The following is a 20,337-nucleotide window of genomic DNA, read 5'->3' on the forward strand; positions in this document are numbered from 1 at the left end:
CGTATCATAGAATCACAGAATGGTTTTGGTTGGAATGGAATTTAAAGCCCACCTATTTCCAACCCCCTGCTACAGGCAGGGACGCCTTTCACTACACCGGGTTGCTCAGAGCCCCATCCAACCTGGCCTTGAACACTGTCAGGGATGGGGCATCCACAGCTCCGCTGTGCAACCTGTTCCAGAGCCTCATCATCCTCAAAGAGGACAATTTCTTCCTAATCTTCTGTGTTCTACTACCTAATCTAAACCTACTCTCCTTCAATTTAAGGCCATTCCCCTTGTCCTATCACTATTTGTGAAGAGTCCCTCTCCAGCTCGCTTGTAGACCCCCTTTAGGTACTGTAAGTTTGTTAGAAGGTCTCCTCTGAGCCTTCCGTTCTCCAGGCTGAACAATGCCAGCTCTCCCGTTCTGTCTCCATAGCAGAGGTGCTCCAGTCCTGTGATAACTTAGTGGCCTTCTCTGGACCCACTTCGATAGGTCCACATCTTTCTTGTGCTGTGGACCCCAGGGCTGGATGCAACATTCCAGGTAGGATCTCACAAGAGAAGAGTAGAGAGGAAGAACCTCCCTCAATCTCCATACCCAGTGATGGGGACTGGGAAGTACAGCTTTAGCTCTCAGTTCACAAAAGCTGTGCTGAAGTAATTCCCCTTGCTCTACTGGTGGTCACAATCCACTGGGAAGGATGCCTGGCTTCTAGGGTCACAGCAGCTCAGGAGCCAGAACACTGCTGTGGGCATCCAGGGATCTTTCTGTTTTCACACTACAGAATAACCAGCCATAGGGTGCTGATGTGTCTCCTAACTACTGTAGTGCTTTTCAAAAGAATGGATTAATCTTCTTGAATTCTGTCAAAAGCATTTTGATATGCTGAACATGAAGACAGTCAAGTTTAACACCAATCCTCTATAAAATTGCTACTAAAAATAAAATATAATAACAATTCATATCAATTACACAAAACTACAAACTGTTCTCGTTATCCTGGTGATGATTTTTGAGTATCAGTTGATTATGTGAATTTCAAGTTCAAACAGTTAAACTTCAAAGTAAAAATTAATAAATTAACAATATGGAGTTACAGCATGTTAACTGGATTCTTAGTTAAGCTTACTTACATTTTCTTCCTTAAAAAAAAACCCCAACAAACATTAAATGATTACACATTACCTCTTTCACACCAAAAGTTTCCAATCTGCTTTGGTGATAAGATGTAATGAGTAAGCTTTTAACTTACTGCTCTTTTAACTTACTGAGGCCAAAGGACCCTTGTAAAGTCCCTCTCAAAGACACAAGTCTGATGAAGGAGGCCTACCACATTTTAGTCTTGAAGGCAAAGAAAAACCTTTGTAAGGGCAACACAATCGTTTTTGCCTTTGTATATCAAATCCACAAATTTGAAGGAACAAAATGAAGGAGGAATTAGTCAGAGGAACCAAAAAAAAAAAAAACCCAAAAAAACCCAAACAAACACCCAACAACAACAAAAAAAACAAAGGAATGTTACTCCAAGCAAAAACCAGAATTTTTGTCAAGAAATGGGTGTGTTATGTGGTTAGGTGTGGAGAAATGTCAAGAAAATGGGTATGTTACGTGGTTAGATGTGGAGAGAATCAGACTTTTCAAAGCTATTTTGTGTGTCTTGAACCGATTTTCAAGCTATAGGTCAGGAGCTGATACATCTCTACAGAAGATGTATCTGTTAAGCATCATATGTGAAATTAGCTGTCAGTTTTACCAGTGCACTATCATGTTCTAAGTATATTTAGTTTGTAGACTACCTTACAGACCTCCATGTAGTGTGTTAAGCTGAATTACATTGTGTGTATATCATTGCTGTGTGCAAGTTTTCTTTTACAGACAGGGATTTGATCCACCAGCGTTGTACAGAGCACTGTGAAATGAGTGAGGTCTGTGGGTACGTAGAGAGAAGCATTGCATAGTCTGTGGACTTCATCCCCATCATTAAATACTGCCACTGGTATCCATGTAATCCTGCAGGGTGAGCTGATGCCTGCAGTTTAATAAAGTGCAACAATAATAGCTGCTTCTTAGGATTAGGCTTTTGAAGTATTGCATTGCCCTAAAATACTTTTGTATAATATGATGCATACATTTCCCAGGTGGGTTATACAGACCAGCTTAAGCATGAAGCTGGATAAAGACATACATTTCCCATGTCTACATTAAGTTTTGTAAGGTAGTATTATATGTGAACAGGATTAGTAGGACAAAACAAAGTTGAGGCAGGAAATCTGTATTCACGAGCTTGTTGTTTCAGGTAAGGCCAAACCAAGTGATTCATTTGTTTTCAGTGACTATAAAGCATCATAAAGTGTTACCTGGTATCAGCCTGTCTAGTTGCTGTAGGTGAGGCCAGCTTTCCCAGTAGTCTTTTGTACCAGAACTTTATTCCAGATCATGTACTTTTTGCAAATCAAAGTATTTCAAAAAACCTGAATCAATGGAGTGAACTATAGTGGATCATCTCTCATGTGGCCACTGCATTTTTGGATCCACTTTCAGTAATTGAATGTATTCAATTGACTGAATGTATTGCGTGTAAACCAACTCATCACTCCATGACTGATGGGCAGATGTGTCAGCACTGGCAGGGAGCACTTCTGAAACTAATCAGCCCAGATTCTTGAAATATCTGCAGATGTAGGAGCAAAATTCCAAGCAAAAGCCAAACATGTACAATTGTTTAAGTAGAAGTGAAGTACTGCATCTTCTGATTTTGTTTGCTTCTTCACCTCTTTAAGTTTGAATAAGACAAGTCTGCATATGCAAAAGGCAAAAGCCTTGTGTGCTTTTTGCAGTTTTAGGATACTGATCTAAGAAAAGGCTTTTTCCCCCTCTTTTCTATTTTATTGTATAGTAACCTTGTTTTTCAGCTCTGTAATTTACTGCTTTTCCTTTTATTTTAAAATAAATTTAACTTATTTTTAAAGGTGACGTGACAATGAAAGGTGTACTGGTCACCTCTACCTCAGAGAGCAGGGAGATCCCTGGGGCAGTCTTGAAATTCTTGATAGGCAATTTGCTGTGCCTGAAAAGCTGCAATGTCTTGTTTCCTGGAGCTGCAAGAGTTGGTAATGTCATCATACATTAAAGTGATGGGAGTAACTGTATTTTGAGGTAACAACTACCTGCAAGACAAAGGCACTGTAAAGATGCATAAGGCTCCAGGCAAAATCTTGGCTGCACCTAATGGCTACTTTGCCATAAATTTTACTGATAAATAATCATGCTATTCATAAAGTCATAACAAAACATATACAAAAGGCATACAAAACCAATACATACATAACAAAAGGCATACCACTGCCACTTTGTGTGCGGGTTTATTTGTCTCTTGGACTTGCATTAGACAACAGAAAGTATATAAATACAACTGAGAGGATGGCAAACTCTTTCCTTGCAAGCTTTAGTGAAGTGTGTGGATATTCTTGTATTTAAAAAGATCTTTAGAACTGATGTGGAATGGAAAGATAATAAAAAGAGAAGAATAAAAAGAGATGTGATATCTTCTCACACATCAACTAGGCAGCACTTCACTGGGTAGGGGGAGACCATTCAGGGCTGCTAGTATGTTTTCAACTGCTTCCTCTGTTATCATGTAGGTGGCCTTGTCTGTTTTAATGCCGAGGTGAGGTGTTATAATGATGTTCTTTAATTTTAACAATGAATGGTCTCTGGAAGAAAAGAAAAAAGAGTTAACAATTGCTGTTCTTCTAAATAAAGAGGAGTCTTAGTTTAGCTTTTGCACTGTATTTAAAGTTAACTTGATACAACTTTACAAGTCCCAGAGAACCTGACCGCCTACACGGAAGTAATTTTGGACTGTAATAGGACATGCAAAGCCTTCAAAGCATCTCTTTTCTCCAGAAACACCCTTCTGCCATGAGACAGCAATTTGAACTGTGTCAGAAGAGAGGATTAAGCCCTCCTGACACATTCACCCTACACAATAGTCTGAGCTGTAATTACTTGCTGGAAGGCACAAGACCAAACTCCCCACAACCCAAAATGCCAGCACAGTTAACTCCAAAAGGCAATATCCTGGTAGAGTGGTCTTTTTAGAGAAGCTAAGTAGTCTCTGGGCCCAAGAGACTTGGAGTTCTTCAGCCTTGTATTGTGGAAAGAAGCTTGTGGGGAGGGATGCCTCTGGGCTATGCAGCAGGTGTTAGGCCTCAAGCAACTTGCACCCATTAAAATTGGCAAGCTGCACTTTGTAATAAAGTAATTTGCATGTGAAGCACCACTGCAGCTTCTCAGGGTGATTCTAAGAACTGAGTTTAATGCTTTCCCTGCCTCCTGCTGTTTCCTGGCTTCCTTTTGGTTTGTTAACAGCCCCACCATTAGGGCTGCATCCCATTGGTATTCATGGCACTTTTATCCAAACTCATGCCAGGGGCAGGGGGTCCAGCTTCCTGCCTGCTGCAGGGATGCCTCTGGCCTCAGCAGGGCTCACCCATCCTTCCCGAGAAACAAGCAGAGATAGCAACCTGGGCAGTGGCTCTGGGGAGGTGACATCCAAAGCTGCAGCCCTGATAACACCGGTTTGCAGAGCTGCCAACAGCGCCTCTTGGTCAACTACTGCACCTGGTGTGGAATAAGAGTGTCTCTGAGTGCACCTTGCAGGTGAAGAGAGAAGAGAGAAGGGAAGGGGAGAGGGAGGAATCTCTGCCATGCCTGACCATGTGCCCCAGCTGTGCTGGATGCAGCTGGAGCAGCCAATGGATCTGAGTGGTACCTCGGCTGATGTTAATGAGGGTAGCTGTGGGTTTCATCAGCTCTAGCTCTCTTTTCCCGATCAGCTTGTGTGTCTGAGGTGTCAGGCTCACCACCAGCATCACAAAATCTGCCTGCTGAAGCAAGCTGTCTATCTTTTTGCAGTAAGTGGCACCAACAGCTTGCTCCTCTTGCACTTTCCTAGTGGGGAAAAAAAGCGTTTCAGCCATGGAAACTTTTTTTTCAATGATATCACCAGTATACAAACTAAAGGATCTGATTATCACATCCATATAGCAAACAGGTGGCAAACAAAGGTGATTTTGCTCTCAGCTCAGTGTTTAGATCCTTCTGGAAAGCTTCAAGCCCTACAGCACAGGATAGATTGCATGCCTGCCTCTCAGCCACTCCAGTGCAGGGTCCCAAGGGCTTCTTATGATGTCTGCAGATGAACTGAGGATGAGCACTGAAGCAGATGGCAGCACACATTCCATTCTCTAGGATCCCCTGTGCACCTCAAAGGATGCAGCCACCACTCAAACCAGAGGAGTGGTATTCACCAGAACTCAGCCATGCAGGCTCTGGCCATGGCAGTGGTCCTCATCCTGTTGGCACTCCCAGTAAGCCTGTCATTTTTTTATGACTGAAATCAGCAAGGCAGCTCTTTGCCAGGCTCCTGGCTGCCCCAGGACTTTCACAGAATAAACTGTTCAGCAGAAAAAGTTACCAGAGTAGAGAGATTTTTCGTTTTAACTTTTCACAGTGCAGAAGAATACTTGCCGTTTCTCAAGATTTTTGTAAATTTAGCTGTCTGAACTTTGAGAAATAAAGGAGCAATGACAGGGGATCATGTGTACAATCTGCTTCAGGTTGCAAGAGAAGGGCTTTAAGTTATCTTCTCCCTAATCTAGAAATAAAGAGGTCACACTAAGAAAATAACTTCAATATAACTTAACCCATATCTCTTGTAACAAATGCGCTTCACTGTTTTTTTTTTTCAGATCAGCAACCACAGAGTAAGTGAGAGAAGAACAGACTGGAACTGCAGCCAGTTTTGCAGCATGCAGAGCGCATCTTGATTCAGCACACAAGCTGGAAGTGTAAATGTACTTTCAATGTACTTTAGGCTTTTAATTTCTGTTGCACTGTACACTGATCATTCATCACAGCACTCTTACATAAATATTACTTCATAGTCTGAAAAATATTAAACAGAGGGAGTTAAGGATGATACACATAGGAAAAAAACCAAAGGGATTAGAGCCTTTTAATTTTTTTTTGTGGTTTCTGAAGAAATTCTGAAAGAAATTCTGAAGAAATTCTGGAAAATCTTAAGGAGTACTTATTTTTAAATGTGAGTTTGCTCAGCTGTTTTTCTGAAGAAACAGGAATGCCAAGCATGGCTAAAAATTCCTGGCCTCGTTCACTCTTGTGATTTGCCTAGGGCTAGCTAAAGCAGTGACCCTCCTCCTGCAGTCTGCTCATGGGGAAAATCCCTGAAAGTCCTGAAAGCCACATCCTAGCACTGCAACTTCTCCCTTCAGTCACAGAGGAGTAAAGTTCTCTTAGGGTAGGTCATAGTTTATAGCAGTAAATAATTGTTCTGCTCATTATCTACATCTTGCCTGATTGCAAAGGCCTTGAGTTGTTCATGGGGGTCTTGCTCACTTTAAATTGAAGAGCCCCTGTGCTGAATGTCTAACAAGGCTCAGATTCCCAGATACACAGGCTAGGAGGGGCTAGAAATAAAGGGTGAAATCCACTTAACTACTTGTTAAAATTCCTACTGGCTTGAGAAGAAACAAGATTTTCTTAAGAACAGCTGTCAATCATATTTTGCCATGTATATGCTTCCTAGTTTCCAGCCACTGTTTCAAAAATATCCCTCCTGAACTTCAAATATAGGGAAAAAACAAACAACAAATAGAGTTATGTTGTCATTATAGTACAATGTGATAAGAATAGAAAAGTATCAGCTTGATTTCCATTTTTCTGCAGGAAACCTTGAAATTTCTAATATAAAAGCTAAATTAAGTTTCCAAGTGTTTAATCACCGAGTCTTTACAGGACTGATTTCAGGCAACTATTCTTCTTTTTTTTCTTTCGTTTTAATCTTGGCCCTATTCCCTCATTTCTTGCTATATTTCTGACATAATTCCTTGAAAGGAATACTGACTATCTGGAAGAGTTTCTGCTGCAATTAGCGTCAAGACATATCTTTACCTCTGTGTCCTGTTGTGGTACAAAATGTTCATTTCAAATGCTTTAGCTCTCAGAGCAATCTTATACCCAATGCTGCCCATGCCAACGATCCCCAGAGTAGCTCCAGCAACTTTAACTCCCAGAATATCAGCTTCACAGTACTTCATACTTGGAGAAATTGAAATGTTATGGACTGCAAGAAAAACACATAAATATGAGAAATGAATGGGGTCCAACACAGAGGAACAAGACAAAAGAGTCTGGACTTGTTGTGCTACTATAGCACACTTCTAATGGTTACAAACACATGATTTTGTAATCTCGTAGGTAACTCCCTAATGTATCATCTTTCCCTGTTTACATGCATATATGATATTCCAATTTATTCTTACCATACTACAAAAAGCCTTTTGATACAATCTCTCCAAAATTTTCTTTACTACTTTAGACTCATGAAAATATTGCCCTTTCCTCATCAAAATAATCAATCAAAATAATTATTGCCAATAACAATGCAGAGTTTGAAGATGCCATGCGGAGAACACCACCAGATATTGGGTTTCCTCTTCACATCTGCCACTCTCCTTGGGAAGAAAAGTGTGACTTCTTTAAAATCACAACTTGGTAATTTCTGTACAGTAAATTCACAAATACAAGCCGCACTGAGTATAAGCCGCATCTCTGGGTGTTGGCAAATATTTCGTTCTTTGTCCATAAATAAGCCGCACCTGAATATAAGCCACTTTGTCATTCGCAGCGAGGACCCGCGTGCAACAAAGTTGCCAAATACTAACAGAACCGCGGCATGGCGGGGGGTTTACTGGCTCAACTAAGGTTGTGCAGGCTCGGCCCGCTCGGGGCTGCTGACGGGGCCAGGTGGCCCAGCTCGGTGGTGCCGCTCGGGGCTGGCCGCCGCCTCTGGGTTCGCTCGACCCGGCCCCGCTCCCGCCACGGCGCCGGCCAGGCACGGAGCACCCCCTGCTCCCGCCAAGGCGGCGGAGGGCGGGGGCAGAGCCCCCCCTGCCCCTCCCCGAGCCACGGAAATGGTGGCACTGGGCCCCCGTCGGCTCCCCGAGCCGCGGCAATGGCGGCGCGGGGCCACCCCGTCTCTCCCCCGGCTGCGGCAGAGGAGGGAAGAAGAGAGCTCTCCTGCCTCTCTCCCCGCCCCCCGTGCTGCCTGCAGGGAGCCAGGGCAACAGAGTAACACTTTGTAACAATCGCGGAATGCCGGCTTTTACTGGCAGGTGCTTGGCTCGGCGCCCTGGCTGGCACGTCTGGGGCTGTAAATGTCAGAAAATTATTCACATATTAGCCGCCCCCGAGTATTAGCCGCACTTCCCGGTTTCCACCAAAATTTTTGTCAAATTGCTGCGGCTTGTATTCGTAAAATTACTGTAATTACCTTTTGTTAAATCTGCACAATTCTGGACAGTTGTGCAACACACAAAACACAGTTATATACACAGTGTCAGCACTGCTAACAAGGTGACAGCCTTTTGATATTTCAGTCTTCTGGTACTGCCAGCTTTTCCAAAATACAAGCAGAATATTGTGGAAGGATACAAAAAATGACTCAGGAAAAAACTCAGGCATGTCAGGATAGAGCTATCCGAAATGCCACCAGGGATAGTTTAAGTAGATGGGAACAAGAAATTAATTTTCCTTTTAACCTGTTTCCCTTTTATGAGGTAGAAACAGACTTAGAGGGACACAAATCCCCTTTGAGTTTCTATGAATCCTGTGACACAGATGGCAAGTCAAAGTCAGATAAATATAAAAGGATAAATCTGAAGGAATTTTTCCTGAAGAGGGAGGCATTCTAGCCAAGCAAAGGGTAGGTCTATTTGGCAAAATAGCAAGAAAAAATTGTTGATGAAACTAGAAAGGATGCTATTAACAAAAACTGGAGTAGGCTGCTTTCTTATTCTCTAATGCCTCTTAAACGCCCCAATTCTGCACCAATCCATTTCAGTCTCCAAGAATATACCCATGCCTCTATCAGCCTTGTGGGTCCCTTCCAACTCAGGATCTTCTATGACTGTATACAACCTTGTTCTGCCCATTATTGCCTCCCACATGAATTTCTGCCAGCCTGTGACTTCAGTGATCATCTGATCTTTGGCATCCCCCACTTTTGGTAATAGCAGTGTAACTCCATCACATTTTATTTACACCTTGTTGAAATACATGCTATGTAGTCCGTGTATAATGTAATAATTTAAGTATACCTATAATACATGAAATATATTAAAATACCTATTATTCTGTTTGCCAAGCTAACATACTTACATTTTCAGATTTTTATTGTAAAACCATGTGCAATACAGGTAACTAATAAAAGTCAAATTAATGGCAGGTAAATACTGAATGATTTTTAGAAGCCACAGAGAATTGAGATGTTACCTTCCACTAGTCTTCTAGCAGATGCTAGCAGCAAAGCCATCCCAGTATCTGCTGTGCTGCTGGAAACAGCACGTGGAGCATTAGCCATCTTCACACCAAAGCTAGCTACAAGCTTCAGATCCAGGTGATCCATCCCCACTCCAGAATTCGCAATCACTTTCAAGCTTGGCAGGCTCTGGAGGAGCTCTTTGTTGATGACTGGTTTGTGCCACCACAAATAAATTGCTTGGACCTTTTTACCAATATCCTTTCTGTTTTCAAGAAATTCCTTCATGGTGATGAGGTGGAAATGCTTCTTCAGGAATGGCACATGGCTATGCAGTATCCCACGTATGCCACCAATTTCATCTACCAAAAGCCAAGGTAGCTCTCCTTCTTCCATGATCTGCACAAAGAAGAAAAACACAAAGTGCCAGAAAAAAGACATACTGGTATTTCCAGACATTTTAAAGAATAATCACTGCCATGTCCTGTTTCATGACATTTATGTCACGAGATCCCATAAACCACATAGGAAGATAAGAAAACCAAGACAAGCAAGCAGCTCTTTTAAATATGCTATCAATTGTACTCATACACAGAAGTGCCTCCCCTCCGAGGTATTCATATTATCAGTCTGAACAAGTTCTGTCCTCATAAGCTAAGATTTCATATTACTGCTACTGTGCTCAAAACACAACACTTCTCATTAATTACTTAGTTTCAGATCATCAGCAGTCTGCAGTAAATAGTGCAATAAATCTCATTTGCTACCCTGAAATCACAAAGTACCTTGTCTAAGTAGTTTAGAAAAATGTTGGATCATATCTATGTCATGAAAATAAATTGAACAGCTTCATCATGAACTTTGAGTTACCAGGTTAATTTTTAAATGCTTCGTTGCAGAGATTTTTGCAGCCATTTGTCCTGAAGAGACCCCAGTGACTGCAGAGCCTTTCCCTGAGCCTACTGTAAATTACCAAAATAACAAAATAATATATGTGTGGGCGAGTGTTTTCAAGAAGGACCTACACACTCTAAAATTGTTTGGTTTGGTTTTTTTTCCAGAATCCCTGACCATCTGGTTTTGGTCTCAAGAGGGTCTGTAAATTGACAGTTATTTTGCATTTTTTGACAGACTATTTATAGTTACTTTTGATTTTCTATATCAGTTTTGGGAAAAACTGTGGGGAGACTATTCAAGGGCTAAAGATCTTGGGATAGGAATCCTGTAGCAATTCTGTTGCCTTGTTAATATCATTTCACTATTTCCAACAGAATGTCTAACTGCTGGCCTGTCTATACTTCTGTGCTAGAACTTCATTTTACCATCCCTTCAGGGAGCCTGACTATGTTGCAAAATAATGGAAAGTCTTCCTGACTTTATGGAGGTTACAACTACTTCATTGAATTTTCTGAATTTGTTGATTGCCAATAGGAAAGAGAATGTAAGAGAAGGCTTGGCCCTGGGCTGCAAGTCAGGACTATTCACTAATTTTGCTTTAGGTTAAGCCCTCACCCATGTGATTTCAATGGTAATTCTACCCTTCTTTCATGGCCAGTCAAGATAAAAGCAACAATTTTGTCTGTATGAAGGAACTAAATCTCTTGGAACTTACTTTGGTATTCAAAGGATCCCCTCACAAAAAATAAAGACACTTTTTCCACAATTGGCTTTGCTTTAACATGTAGAAGGGCTTTTGTAAAATTAGAAAACCTTAGGCCTATGATCACTTTAAAGAACATTTCTTCAGTGTTTCCATATAAAAACAGAATAAGGGAATATTTGCTGAAAAGTGCTTACAGTCAAATTTCTGCAGAGAATCAATGCTCATTCATCTTCAACAGATTTGAGTGTTGGGTGCACTTGCTTATGATTATGCAGCAGCAAGAACTGGGAACAGAACATTGGTATTCACTAAAATAGAGTGAAGATATCAAAATGCATAACTGCTCAGCTAAAATTTTCAAACAAATCTCTTTTATTAGCTTCATTTTATTTTTTTTGAATTGTGAGTAACAGAACAGATCAAGTCTGACAGTTTTGCAGCATCATGATGATCAGTGCAGGAACAGATGAAAAGTGGTGAAAAATTGTGCCTTCCCATACACAGGAGATTTAGTGGCATCATCTGGCACTCATTTGGGAAACACTTCACTTGGAATGGGTCGGCCATTGAGAACAGCCAGCATGTTTGCTATTGCTTCTTCTGCCATCATACAGATGGCTTGGACTGTGGCCGTTCCAATGTGCGGGGTTATGATGACATTATTCAGGTTTAATAAAGGATGATCTCTGGAAGAAACAGAAAAACCAGAATGTATTACATAGGGAACTTACTCTGCTGCTATCCCATGCTAGTTGTGAGGAACTGAACCTTGGGAAACAGCAATGGAACGTCCAGGCCAAAGCACAGAATGAGCACAAAGCTGTGGGACACTTGCTTACACATTTCTTCTTCTTCTCCATCCATCTTGTTCGTTGCCTGGCCCATGAGTCAGGATGGTAAAGAACTGACAGAGGTGGGAAAGAGGAATACCTTGTTGTTTATTTATGATTGTGCAAGACAGGCTGAGGTTTGGCCCTTAGACAGTGAGTCTCCCCTGGAGATCAAAATTATGATCTTTGAACACAGTTTAAAACATTTCAGATTAACAGAACGGGAAACAAGTTTCTTTACCTTGGCAGAGGCTCAGGGTATGTCACGTCCAGAGCTGCAGCCCTAATAACCTTATTCTGGAGAGCTTCTACCAATGCATCTTGATCAACAACTGCACCTGCATTCAAATGAAATCTTGGTATCCTGATGAGTTAATGTACACGTTTTTACCTAGGAGGGGGAGGAGAAGATCTCCAGGGTCAAGTGAGAAAATCTAGAGGCTCTCCATCTTGTAAGCAAATAGAATGCCTTTTTAATAATCATTAACCACACAAACCAAAGATTTTATTTATTAATCCTTAATTATGTGATGATTATGGTTATAACCACTGCATATGTTTTTTCCTGGGATGAGACCAGTCTCAGTCTTTTCCTCATTTTGACACTTCCTGTATTATTATAGACAAATAATTTAATCTCTGCAGACTTTCCACTCTTTTATTTCTGCTTTGTTTGCTGAAATGATAATCTCTCTTACATGCTTGTTCAGTGGCAACAGATTTCTCATTCCATGTGAAGCTTCCTTTCTACACTGCTGTTCCAAATGTTAATATTTCCCCTTGTACCCTGTTCTCCCTCACTGATGATAAAACTTTCAGGTATTTCCACTAAAACCCACTGTCTCTAGAATGAGGCTAAAGAGAACCAACCATCTAATGAGCATCCCTAATTTCCATCGGACCTTTGAAGACACAGCATACGATCACATAAGTCATTTGTAGACTGCCAGCTACTTCATGACTCAAACAACAGAGGGATACTACAGACTGAGGTTGGAGAGGGGAATGCCAACATTATCAGACAAAACACAACCTTAAATGTGGAGCCACAAACAGTGATTTCAGATCCACCTACCTCGGCTGATGTTTATAAGAGTAGCTGTGGGTTTCATCAGCCCCAGCTCCTTTTTCCCAATCAGTTTGTGAGTCTCAGGAGTCAGGTTCACAACCAACATAACAAAGTCAGATTGCTGCAGCAAGTCTTTCATCTTTGCACAGTAGTGGGCACCAACAGCCTCTTCCTCCTCCTTTCTTCTGAAGGAAAAATGTAGACATCCCCAAACTGACACAACCATTTCTAACTGAGTTTAACAATCAAGCAGCCCTAGCAGAGCTCCAGAAAGCACAGAAATTGAGAAGTTTGATACCAACATAAAGGATAAGTCATTGATAGGCACAGATGGTGGAATGGATGCAAGAAAGGATGAGGGCTAGAGCGAGCAAGAGGCTACAGAGTGGGACACTGGAGAAGTGATGTGTGAAAGCAAAGCACACAGGCTGGGGATGCAGTCAGACCCCACTCTTCTCTCCTGTATCTATGCCAATTCCTGTGGAGCCTTTCCTTGCCTGACATGCCAGTTACAACTTGTGTTTGAAAAGAAATGAAGTGTGAAAGAAAAGCAACTACAAACCCATGAGAAATTAAGATATTTATCATTGGCAGTGTGATGAGTGATCTGGCTAGGCTGAGGACACTGTCTGAGAGGAACAGGGATGCTGCCAGAAGCCTGAAGCAGAGTCTGACAGGACAGGGGACACCACAAGGTGTCAGGACCTGGTACAGGACCTGGTGTGCTTGGACAACATCTCCTGAATGTTTTCACAGCCCTTGTTTCAAACTGGTAGTGGCTAACCAGGGTAGGGGGAACTGCTTCCTGAGGGGAGCAGGAGGGAGCCAAAGTGAGGAAGTGGTGGCACAATGGTGTTTGTCACACTGCTTACAACTGCCACAAGTGCATGGGAAGGCTGGGGACAGAGCAGAGCTGTGGCTTCCATCACTGTCCCCTGGACAATTAAATGCAGAACCCAGACGCCTTTACCTCCGGTTTCTGTTATGGTACAGGATCCTCATGTTGAAGGCTCGGGCTCTCTGAGCCACTTTGTATCCAATGCTGCCCATCCCAATGATCCCAAGCGTTGCACCGGTTACTTCCACTCCCAGCCAGTCAACAGCAAAGCTCCTTGTATCTGGAGACACTGCAATCTGGCAGCCTGCATGTAGATATATGTTGAATAGGTACAAATCAGCCATAAACGTAGGCCTGGGGGAAAGGAAAGGTTTAGCACCATCACAGCAGTGGGGCTCTGGAGCACACCTTAGAAAACACCTTTGTTGATTCTGACCAGTTTTTATAAGGGCCTGGATGGTGCCAATTCCTGCACCCAGGCCTGAAGCCAGTAACACAGTGGGATCCTGGCTAGGTACTGTGCTGGAAGGAATGACTCCTTGGGGAATGAACTCTTCCACAGCTGGTGTGTTTTTTTGGAAGTTCAAAAATAGCTTATTTGAAATCACCCTGCAAGCATTGACTTCAATTTTATTTTTTTTTTAGCAGGGGTAAATCTCTCCATATCTTTCCTGGATCACAACACAAAAAATCCTCCTCACTGTTTGAGTAGGTGAAGGTTTCAAATTCCAGCTCAGCCAGGGACGTCTGTGAGCTTTTATACAAAGAACTTGAGGTTTAAAAAGATGCAATAGTGAGAAAACATCATGGGGAAAGACGTAATTCAATGCTCAGGGGTGGAGCGGCAGTGACAAAAAGACCATGAGCTCCTGAAGACAGTAGCTTCTTGTGAAAGTCTCTACTGACACCTTCCTTCCCCAGAAAGGCATTTAGTAGCAAGGAAGTGGGGAAAGAACCTGCTTTTAGGGACACAAACTAATGCTGGTGGTAGAACTCATAACAGTTTTGTCAAGAGGATTATCATCTATTTAAAAAATAATGCTGATGCTCTTCAGGAAATACAACCCATAGATTTAGACAAACTCATCACAGAGGCAGGAAAAAGAAGAATTTATGCTAATTACTGCTCTAGAGTTGAAGATGTAGCCATTAACACTTTGTATCTTCCTGAAGCTCCTAATGCTTCTTTTGAGGGGAAATGGAAAGTGGTGACATTCAGTTGGGATGCACTCTGTATTCAGTTTTCACAGCTATAAACAACCCACCCAGGGAACAGCCAGAGAAGAATTAAGCCCCAGACATTATTCCCAACAGGATACCACAAGACTTTCAAGCACATAATTTAGACAAAAGCCTTATTCTTGTCACTGTTGTCCTAAAAAGAAGTGAGACATAGGAGAGGTAGATGCCTCTGAAAAAATTTCCCTGTAAAAGCATCCCAAATATTGATTCAGAAAGATCATCTCTATCACAGCAAAAGCGAGGCATGCCAAAGAAGTAGCTAGGACCAAGAAAATTTAAAACATTACCTTCCACTAGTCTTCTGGCAGAGGCCAGCATCAAGGCCATTCCTATGTCTGCTGTTGGGTCCGCCACGGCATGCGGGGTGTTGGTCACTTTTACACCAAAGCTTGAGATCATTTTCAAATCTAAGTGATCCACTCCAACCCCAGAATTTCCAATTACCTTTAAATTAGGCAGGCTTTCTAGAAGCTCACGGTTAATAGTTGGCCTGCACTCAAACACAAAAACAGATTGGATTTTTTTGCTCATTTCTTCTTTGTTTGCAAGAAATTCCTTCATGGTGATAAGCTGAAAGTGTTTCTTCAGAAGTGCTGCAAGGTCTTCTAGCACGCCATGAGTTCCTCCTATATCCAGGATCAAAACAGCCGGCAACTCTCCTTCTGCCATGACCTGCATCAGGGGAATAGAAGAAATGCTCCTTTGTTTGGGAGAACACCCTGAAAGGAGTAATGATGTTCCTTTAAAAGTTATCATTTAAGTTCACATGTGCAGATCAGGAAACTAATGGAGCTCAATAGTGCTTTTAAATCCACAGTCACTTGGTACCAGTGTGGTATGTCAGACAACTTCCAAGTACTTTTACCAAGTGATGATTTAAACTTGGAATAGGAAAATCTAGGAATCTCTTATATCCAAATCCAGTTCTACAAGCGGTTCTTCTCAAAGAGTTTCATTTTAGTCCTGAATCAATATTGATTTCCTACAAAAATAGTAGCTTTTCTGGTAGCTTACTCACTAGCACCTTTCTGTAAGCAGTGCTATGAAACAGAGGCTGCTAGAAATTTATTCCAAGTTTCTTGCCCGTTGGTTATGGTTGGTGAAGCCATAGGCAATGTAGGGTGGCACTGAGGCCCACATGGGTCTGACAAACATCTGTCAGGGATGGTTTAGGTCTAACAGGTTTGCATGAGGAAGGGCCACCCTTGGAGAGCTGTTAGACTGCCTGCCTTCAGTGTTTTAAACATTCAGATCTGTACCTGAACTTACCTCATGCAAAATTTAGCACACCCATACCTATATGCTGAACCAGTGAGGAAGAGCACTAGAGGTGATACCACTGATAACACACTCCTTCATGCTACAACTTTCCTCTGCCTTGAGAGTTTTGAGTCCAGTCTTCTATACAATATTCCTGCATATGCACTCTGTACTAAGATAGGGGCTCCACATGCAAACACCTAATTAAAGTTCCTATTGGCAAAAATGGTATTTGAAGATTTCCTGCATATCTTAACAAGAGCTGTGCCTAATTTCCTACAGTTCTTTTTGCTGTGCTTCACTGATTTTGGTCTCCATCCCATTCTATGTCCTAGACTTGCATCCAGGAAACCTGATTAGAACAATTTTCCACAGCAGTATGCTGATTTATTCTGGGCACACAGCGCTGGCCAGTTGTGTTCTGCTGCTTCACTCCTCTCACAAAAAGCCTTCTGTGAATACAGTAATTTTACGAATACAAGCCGCACCATTTGGACTAAGATTTTGCTCCCAAACCGGAAATGCGGCTAATACTCAGGAGCGGCTAATATGTGAATAATTTTCTGACATTTACAACCTCAGACGTGCCAGCCAGGGTGCCGAGCCAAGCAACGGCCAGCAAAAGCCGGCATTTCGCGATTGTTACACTGTGGGTGGAGCCTGGCTGCCTGCAGGTAACACAGGGGGCGGGCAGAGAGGCGGGAGAGCTCTTTCCTTCCCTCCTCTGCCGCAGCCCGGGGGAGAGACGGGGGGGCCCCGCGCCGCCATTGCCGCGACCCGGGGAGGCGGCGGGGGCCCCACGCCGCCATTGCCGCGGCTTGGGGAAGCGGCGGGGTGCTCTGTCCCCGCCTGCCGCCACGGGAGTGGGGGGGGCTCCGTCCCTGCCTGCCACCACGGGGCAGCGCCGGGCCGTGGTGACCGAGCCCAGTGGCAGCGGCGGCTGGCCCCCAGTGGCCCCGCTGAGCGGCAGTGCCGGGCTGGGCCACCTGGCCCCGTCGGCAGCCCCGAGCGGGCTGAGCCTGCACAGCCCGAGCCGAGCCAGTAAACCCTGTCCTGCCGCCATTCTGTTACTATTTGGCAACTTTGTTGCACACAGGTCCTCACTCTGAACGACAGAGCGGCTTATACTCGGGTGCGACTTATTTATATGGACAAAAAACGAAATATTTGCCAACACCCAGAGATGTGGCTTATACTCAGTGCGGCTTGTATTCGTGAAATTACTGTAATCAGAACTCAAACCTGTGATAAAAAGGTGTCAATGTAGATTGGAAGTTTTCGTCAACCACATCTACCCTTGTCCTGAGCAGACTCAGACTGATCCCAACCACATCTATTAAATGGTTACAATCTCAGCATCAGTACTGCTGGCTTCTCCTGGCCTTGATGTGCATTTCTGCCTCAGTTTCAGTCTGCTGCTGTACATGGGTTTGAAGGGGCCTCCACGCTAGGACAGGTCTGCAGTTCACCACAATGTTTCTGACAATACTCTCTGATTCCCAACAGCAGCAAACAAAGCAATGAGATGAACAGCGCAACCAAATTGCAAAGGAAGACCATGTTTTTATATACATGCCATCTTTTCTTTTGCCAGCTGAAGTTGTCAGCCCCATGTGATTGTCAAAATTGTGCAAACTTCCCCAGGTGTAGTTCGCATTTCTTAAGAATATCACACAACATTACTAGGATAAACTAGATTTGTGTTCCAGAATGAATGGAATAAAAGAGGAGTTGATAACATATTGTGATGGAGTTGTCCAGCTTCATTAATGATCAGAACCTGGTAATCCTGGACAGCAGCTAAACCTTATGCTGTTAAGCAGGGAAAAGCAGGCACCAGACATGATCAAGTGATTGGCAGGTGCCAGTAAGGCAGTACTGTATTACTCCATTTGCTTTCCTCACCACCTCCTACCCCACTTCAATACACCACACATGATAGGCAGAGCCAGACTTGCTTTCACTTTGGGAGCACTTCCTACACTTCACAAGCAGAAAGGTGACCTATGAGGAAGCCTCTAGCTTCTTCAAAACAAACCAGCTGGTGCACTAGAAATAGGTTGTTTTTGATGGTTCTTTTCATGAGTGTGGGCATGCTGAGCCCACCACCATTCCAGCCATGTTTGATGCACATGTGACCCCATGCATCACCTGCAGCGCTGGTCCAACAACTGTTCTGCTCGCCCCAGGTACAATCTCAAAAATCACACTGACAACCGCAAAACAAAAACACTTAAAGGAACCTCACAGAATGAAGGGGGCTCTGCACATACCAACCTTGGTCCCAGCAGTTATTGCTCGTCTTCCAGCACTACATGAGTGCGTCCTGTACCTCTGTTTGTAAATCACACTTCTGTGACAGTGATGTCCGTGAGAAGCAATAACTGGATGAAAAAATTTGCAAGCCAAATTTGACTGGCCAGACATCAAGGGAATCAGCTTCAACAGACGCAATGCTCTGCTCCTGAACATAATTATTCAGCTATCAGATGTCTTGTCCAGTGTGCTAAATGTAACACCTGTCAAGGATATGACAATTTTGGTTTTGGACTAGTATCATCTACAGTATCACTAAGTTCCTTCTTTAATTTTTTTTTTTTAAAGTTGTCTCTTCTCCTTTTGTATTTACATAAGAATCTATGCTTCCATGTAGGTTAACAGTCACAATCATATGTAAATCATTGATGTAAGGTAAGTGTACTAAGTTCTGGCCCTGGCATTGCAGAGAAAACTCTGAAAATATGACTTAGATTGAGACAACGGGCCAAGTAAGAAGGATGACATATAAGTATTAATTTCAGTGCTAAGTGAAGCTCGCCTTATTTCACCTGTGGAGTGGGGACTCACTTCTTACTCGCAGATTTGTTGACTGGCGCTGCTGTATCACCTTGGACTGAGACAAATCGTAGCAAAATAAATCTACGTAATTTTTCCCAGCTGAGCTTTCAATTCAAGCTAACAGCCTGCGTCATCCAGGATCAATTCCTCCTACTAACTTTAGAGCTCTGAAGAAGAAAACTAATTACCTGAACAACAACCAAAGTACTAATCAGGGCTGGTTTCTTCCTGACGCCGTGCCTTTCCCAGCCCGATCCCGCGGCAGCTGGAAGGGCCGAGAGCTTACGGGAGCCGGGAGCAGACCCTGGGCTCCTGCCCAGCCCTTCTCGCTTAACTCTGCCCTGTCCGGGGCTGGCGGCGTCCAGGGAAGCTACGGCCCGGGATCACCGCCCGCTGCCTCGGCTCTTGTCCGCACTCTGACCGGGCTGCCTCTCCTTTCCCTCTCCCTCTCCTGCCGCCGGATGTCCCAAAAAGGCCATAAAGCAAAACGAGGACTCGGACAGTTTTTGGAGAGCTCAGCAATTGTGGGGCAAAGTTATTTGCCACAAATTCCCGTTGTTCCCCACGGCCCAAGCTGCAGCTTGTGTGGGATTTTTATGGTGGAAACGATGCTTGCCTCCCTGCCTGCTGCAAGCTAACCTTTTAAATGGGGGTCTACTGTGGGATTAAGGCAACAGATTGGTCTGGGATGGTCTCTGCCAATGGAACCCAGTGCAGGAAGGCGCTGGTTTCGCTGCTTTCACTTCCACTGGAACGCTTGCCCAGTGGCACGGTGATGGGAAGAGCGATGGGAGAGCTCATGGAAGAGCTCATGGAAGCCCAGTGCGAGTCCGGCGATGGCTGGGCAGGGCAGCTGGGTCTGTGGGGCTGATGGTGCTGGGGCATTAAAATTGTCATTGCTGAGGGTGAATACACTGAAAAAGCCTTCCACAACCAGGACATGCAATAGCACAGAATCACAGAATGGCTGGGTTGCAACATCTAGACCCAACCATGCGCAGGGACACCTTTCGCTAGAGCAGGTTGCTCAGAGTCCCTTCCATCCTGCCCCTGAACTCTTCCAGGAATGGGACATCCACAGCTTCTCTCAGCATATCTCTTAGACCAAACCCCATGGAGGTACGGGGAATGTGCTAACATCAGAGTGCTCAGCAGCAGGCAGGCGGGGATCTGGACTCTGCCCACCTCTGTTCCCTCCACCCCGCGCCAGCCGGCACCGCCGATCCCCGCGGCACGGCTCCACAGCCCACCTGCGAGCGGGGACGCGGCAGTCCCGGGCAGGCCCTGCTCCCGCGGGGAATGGCGGCCGCTCCGCCCCGCGCCGTGCC

The 20,337-nt window shown here is 43.8% G+C and overlaps 2 protein-coding genes across 6 annotated transcripts; both read right to left on the reverse strand.

The window, feature by feature from the left end:
* Positions 1 to 3,320: 3,320 nt before the first annotated feature.
* On the reverse strand, positions 3,321 to 11,807 carry LOC122149364 (probable 2-ketogluconate reductase). Of its 2 annotated transcripts, none has more exons than XM_033059514.2 (6): positions 11,664 to 11,807; positions 9,344 to 9,728; positions 6,962 to 7,133; positions 4,761 to 4,939; positions 4,513 to 4,609; positions 3,321 to 3,699 (listed from the first exon to the last, which is right to left on the reverse strand). In XM_033059514.2, the coding sequence occupies exons 1-6, from the start codon at positions 11,790 to 11,792 to the stop codon at positions 3,543 to 3,545; spliced, it is 1,119 nt and encodes a 372-aa protein (XP_032915405.1). In that variant the 5' UTR covers positions 11,793 to 11,807; the 3' UTR covers positions 3,321 to 3,542. The 2 variants fall into 2 exon arrangements, with proteins under 2 accessions (XP_032915405.1, XP_032915427.1); XM_033059536.2 differs by lacking the exon at positions 11,664 to 11,807 and adding an exon at positions 11,127 to 11,215.
* LOC116996235 (probable 2-ketogluconate reductase) lies at positions 11,282 to 20,330 on the reverse strand. Of its 4 annotated transcripts, none has more exons than XM_033059484.1 (7): positions 20,260 to 20,330; positions 18,449 to 18,690; positions 15,199 to 15,583; positions 13,802 to 13,973; positions 12,838 to 13,016; positions 12,004 to 12,100; positions 11,282 to 11,618 (listed from the first exon to the last, which is right to left on the reverse strand). In XM_033059484.1, the coding sequence occupies exons 2-7, from the start codon at positions 18,641 to 18,643 to the stop codon at positions 11,462 to 11,464; spliced, it is 1,185 nt and encodes a 394-aa protein (XP_032915375.1). In that variant the 5' UTR covers positions 18,644 to 18,690; positions 20,260 to 20,330; the 3' UTR covers positions 11,282 to 11,461. The 4 variants fall into 4 exon arrangements, with proteins under 4 accessions (XP_032915375.1, XP_032915383.1, XP_032915463.1 ...); XM_033059492.2 differs by lacking the exon at positions 20,260 to 20,330 and adding an exon at positions 19,198 to 19,244; XM_033059572.2 differs by lacking the exons at positions 18,449 to 18,690; positions 20,260 to 20,330 and adding an exon at positions 19,198 to 19,370.
* Positions 20,331 to 20,337: the final 7 nt, after the last annotated feature.

Source organism: Catharus ustulatus, chromosome 1 (assembly GCF_009819885.2).
Source record: "Catharus ustulatus isolate bCatUst1 chromosome 1, bCatUst1.pri.v2, whole genome shotgun sequence".
Classification (NCBI taxonomy): domain Eukaryota; kingdom Metazoa; phylum Chordata; class Aves; order Passeriformes; family Turdidae; genus Catharus; species Catharus ustulatus.

What these genes read in the sequence shown, in the direction of transcription:
- LOC122149364 (XM_033059514.2), bottom strand. Translation starts at nt 11,792, where the DNA reads ATGGAGAAGAAGAAGAAATGTGTAAGCAAGTGTCCCACAGCTTTGTGC. An exon ending in TAGCATGGGATAGCAGCAGA is followed by an intron (nt 9,729 to 11,663) that starts GTAAGTTCCCTA and finishes TTCTTTGTGCAG; the next exon opens with ATCATGGAAGAAGGAGAGCT. An exon ending in CCTCATTAACATCAGCCGAG is followed by an intron (nt 4,610 to 4,760) that starts GTACCACTCAGA and finishes ATTCCACACCAG; the next exon opens with GTGCAGTAGTTGACCAAGAG.
- LOC116996235 (XM_033059484.1), bottom strand. Translation starts at nt 18,643, where the DNA reads ATGTTCAGGAGCAGAGCATTGCGTCTGTTGAAGCTGATTCCCTTGATG. An exon ending in TCTTATAAACATCAGCCGAG is followed by an intron (nt 12,101 to 12,837) that starts GTAGGTGGATCT and finishes ATTTGAATGCAG; the next exon opens with GTGCAGTTGTTGATCAAGAT. An exon ending in TACCCTGAGCCTCTGCCAAG is followed by an intron (nt 11,619 to 12,003) that starts GTAAAGAAACTT and finishes TGTTTCTTCCAG; the next exon opens with AGATCATCCTTTATTAAACC.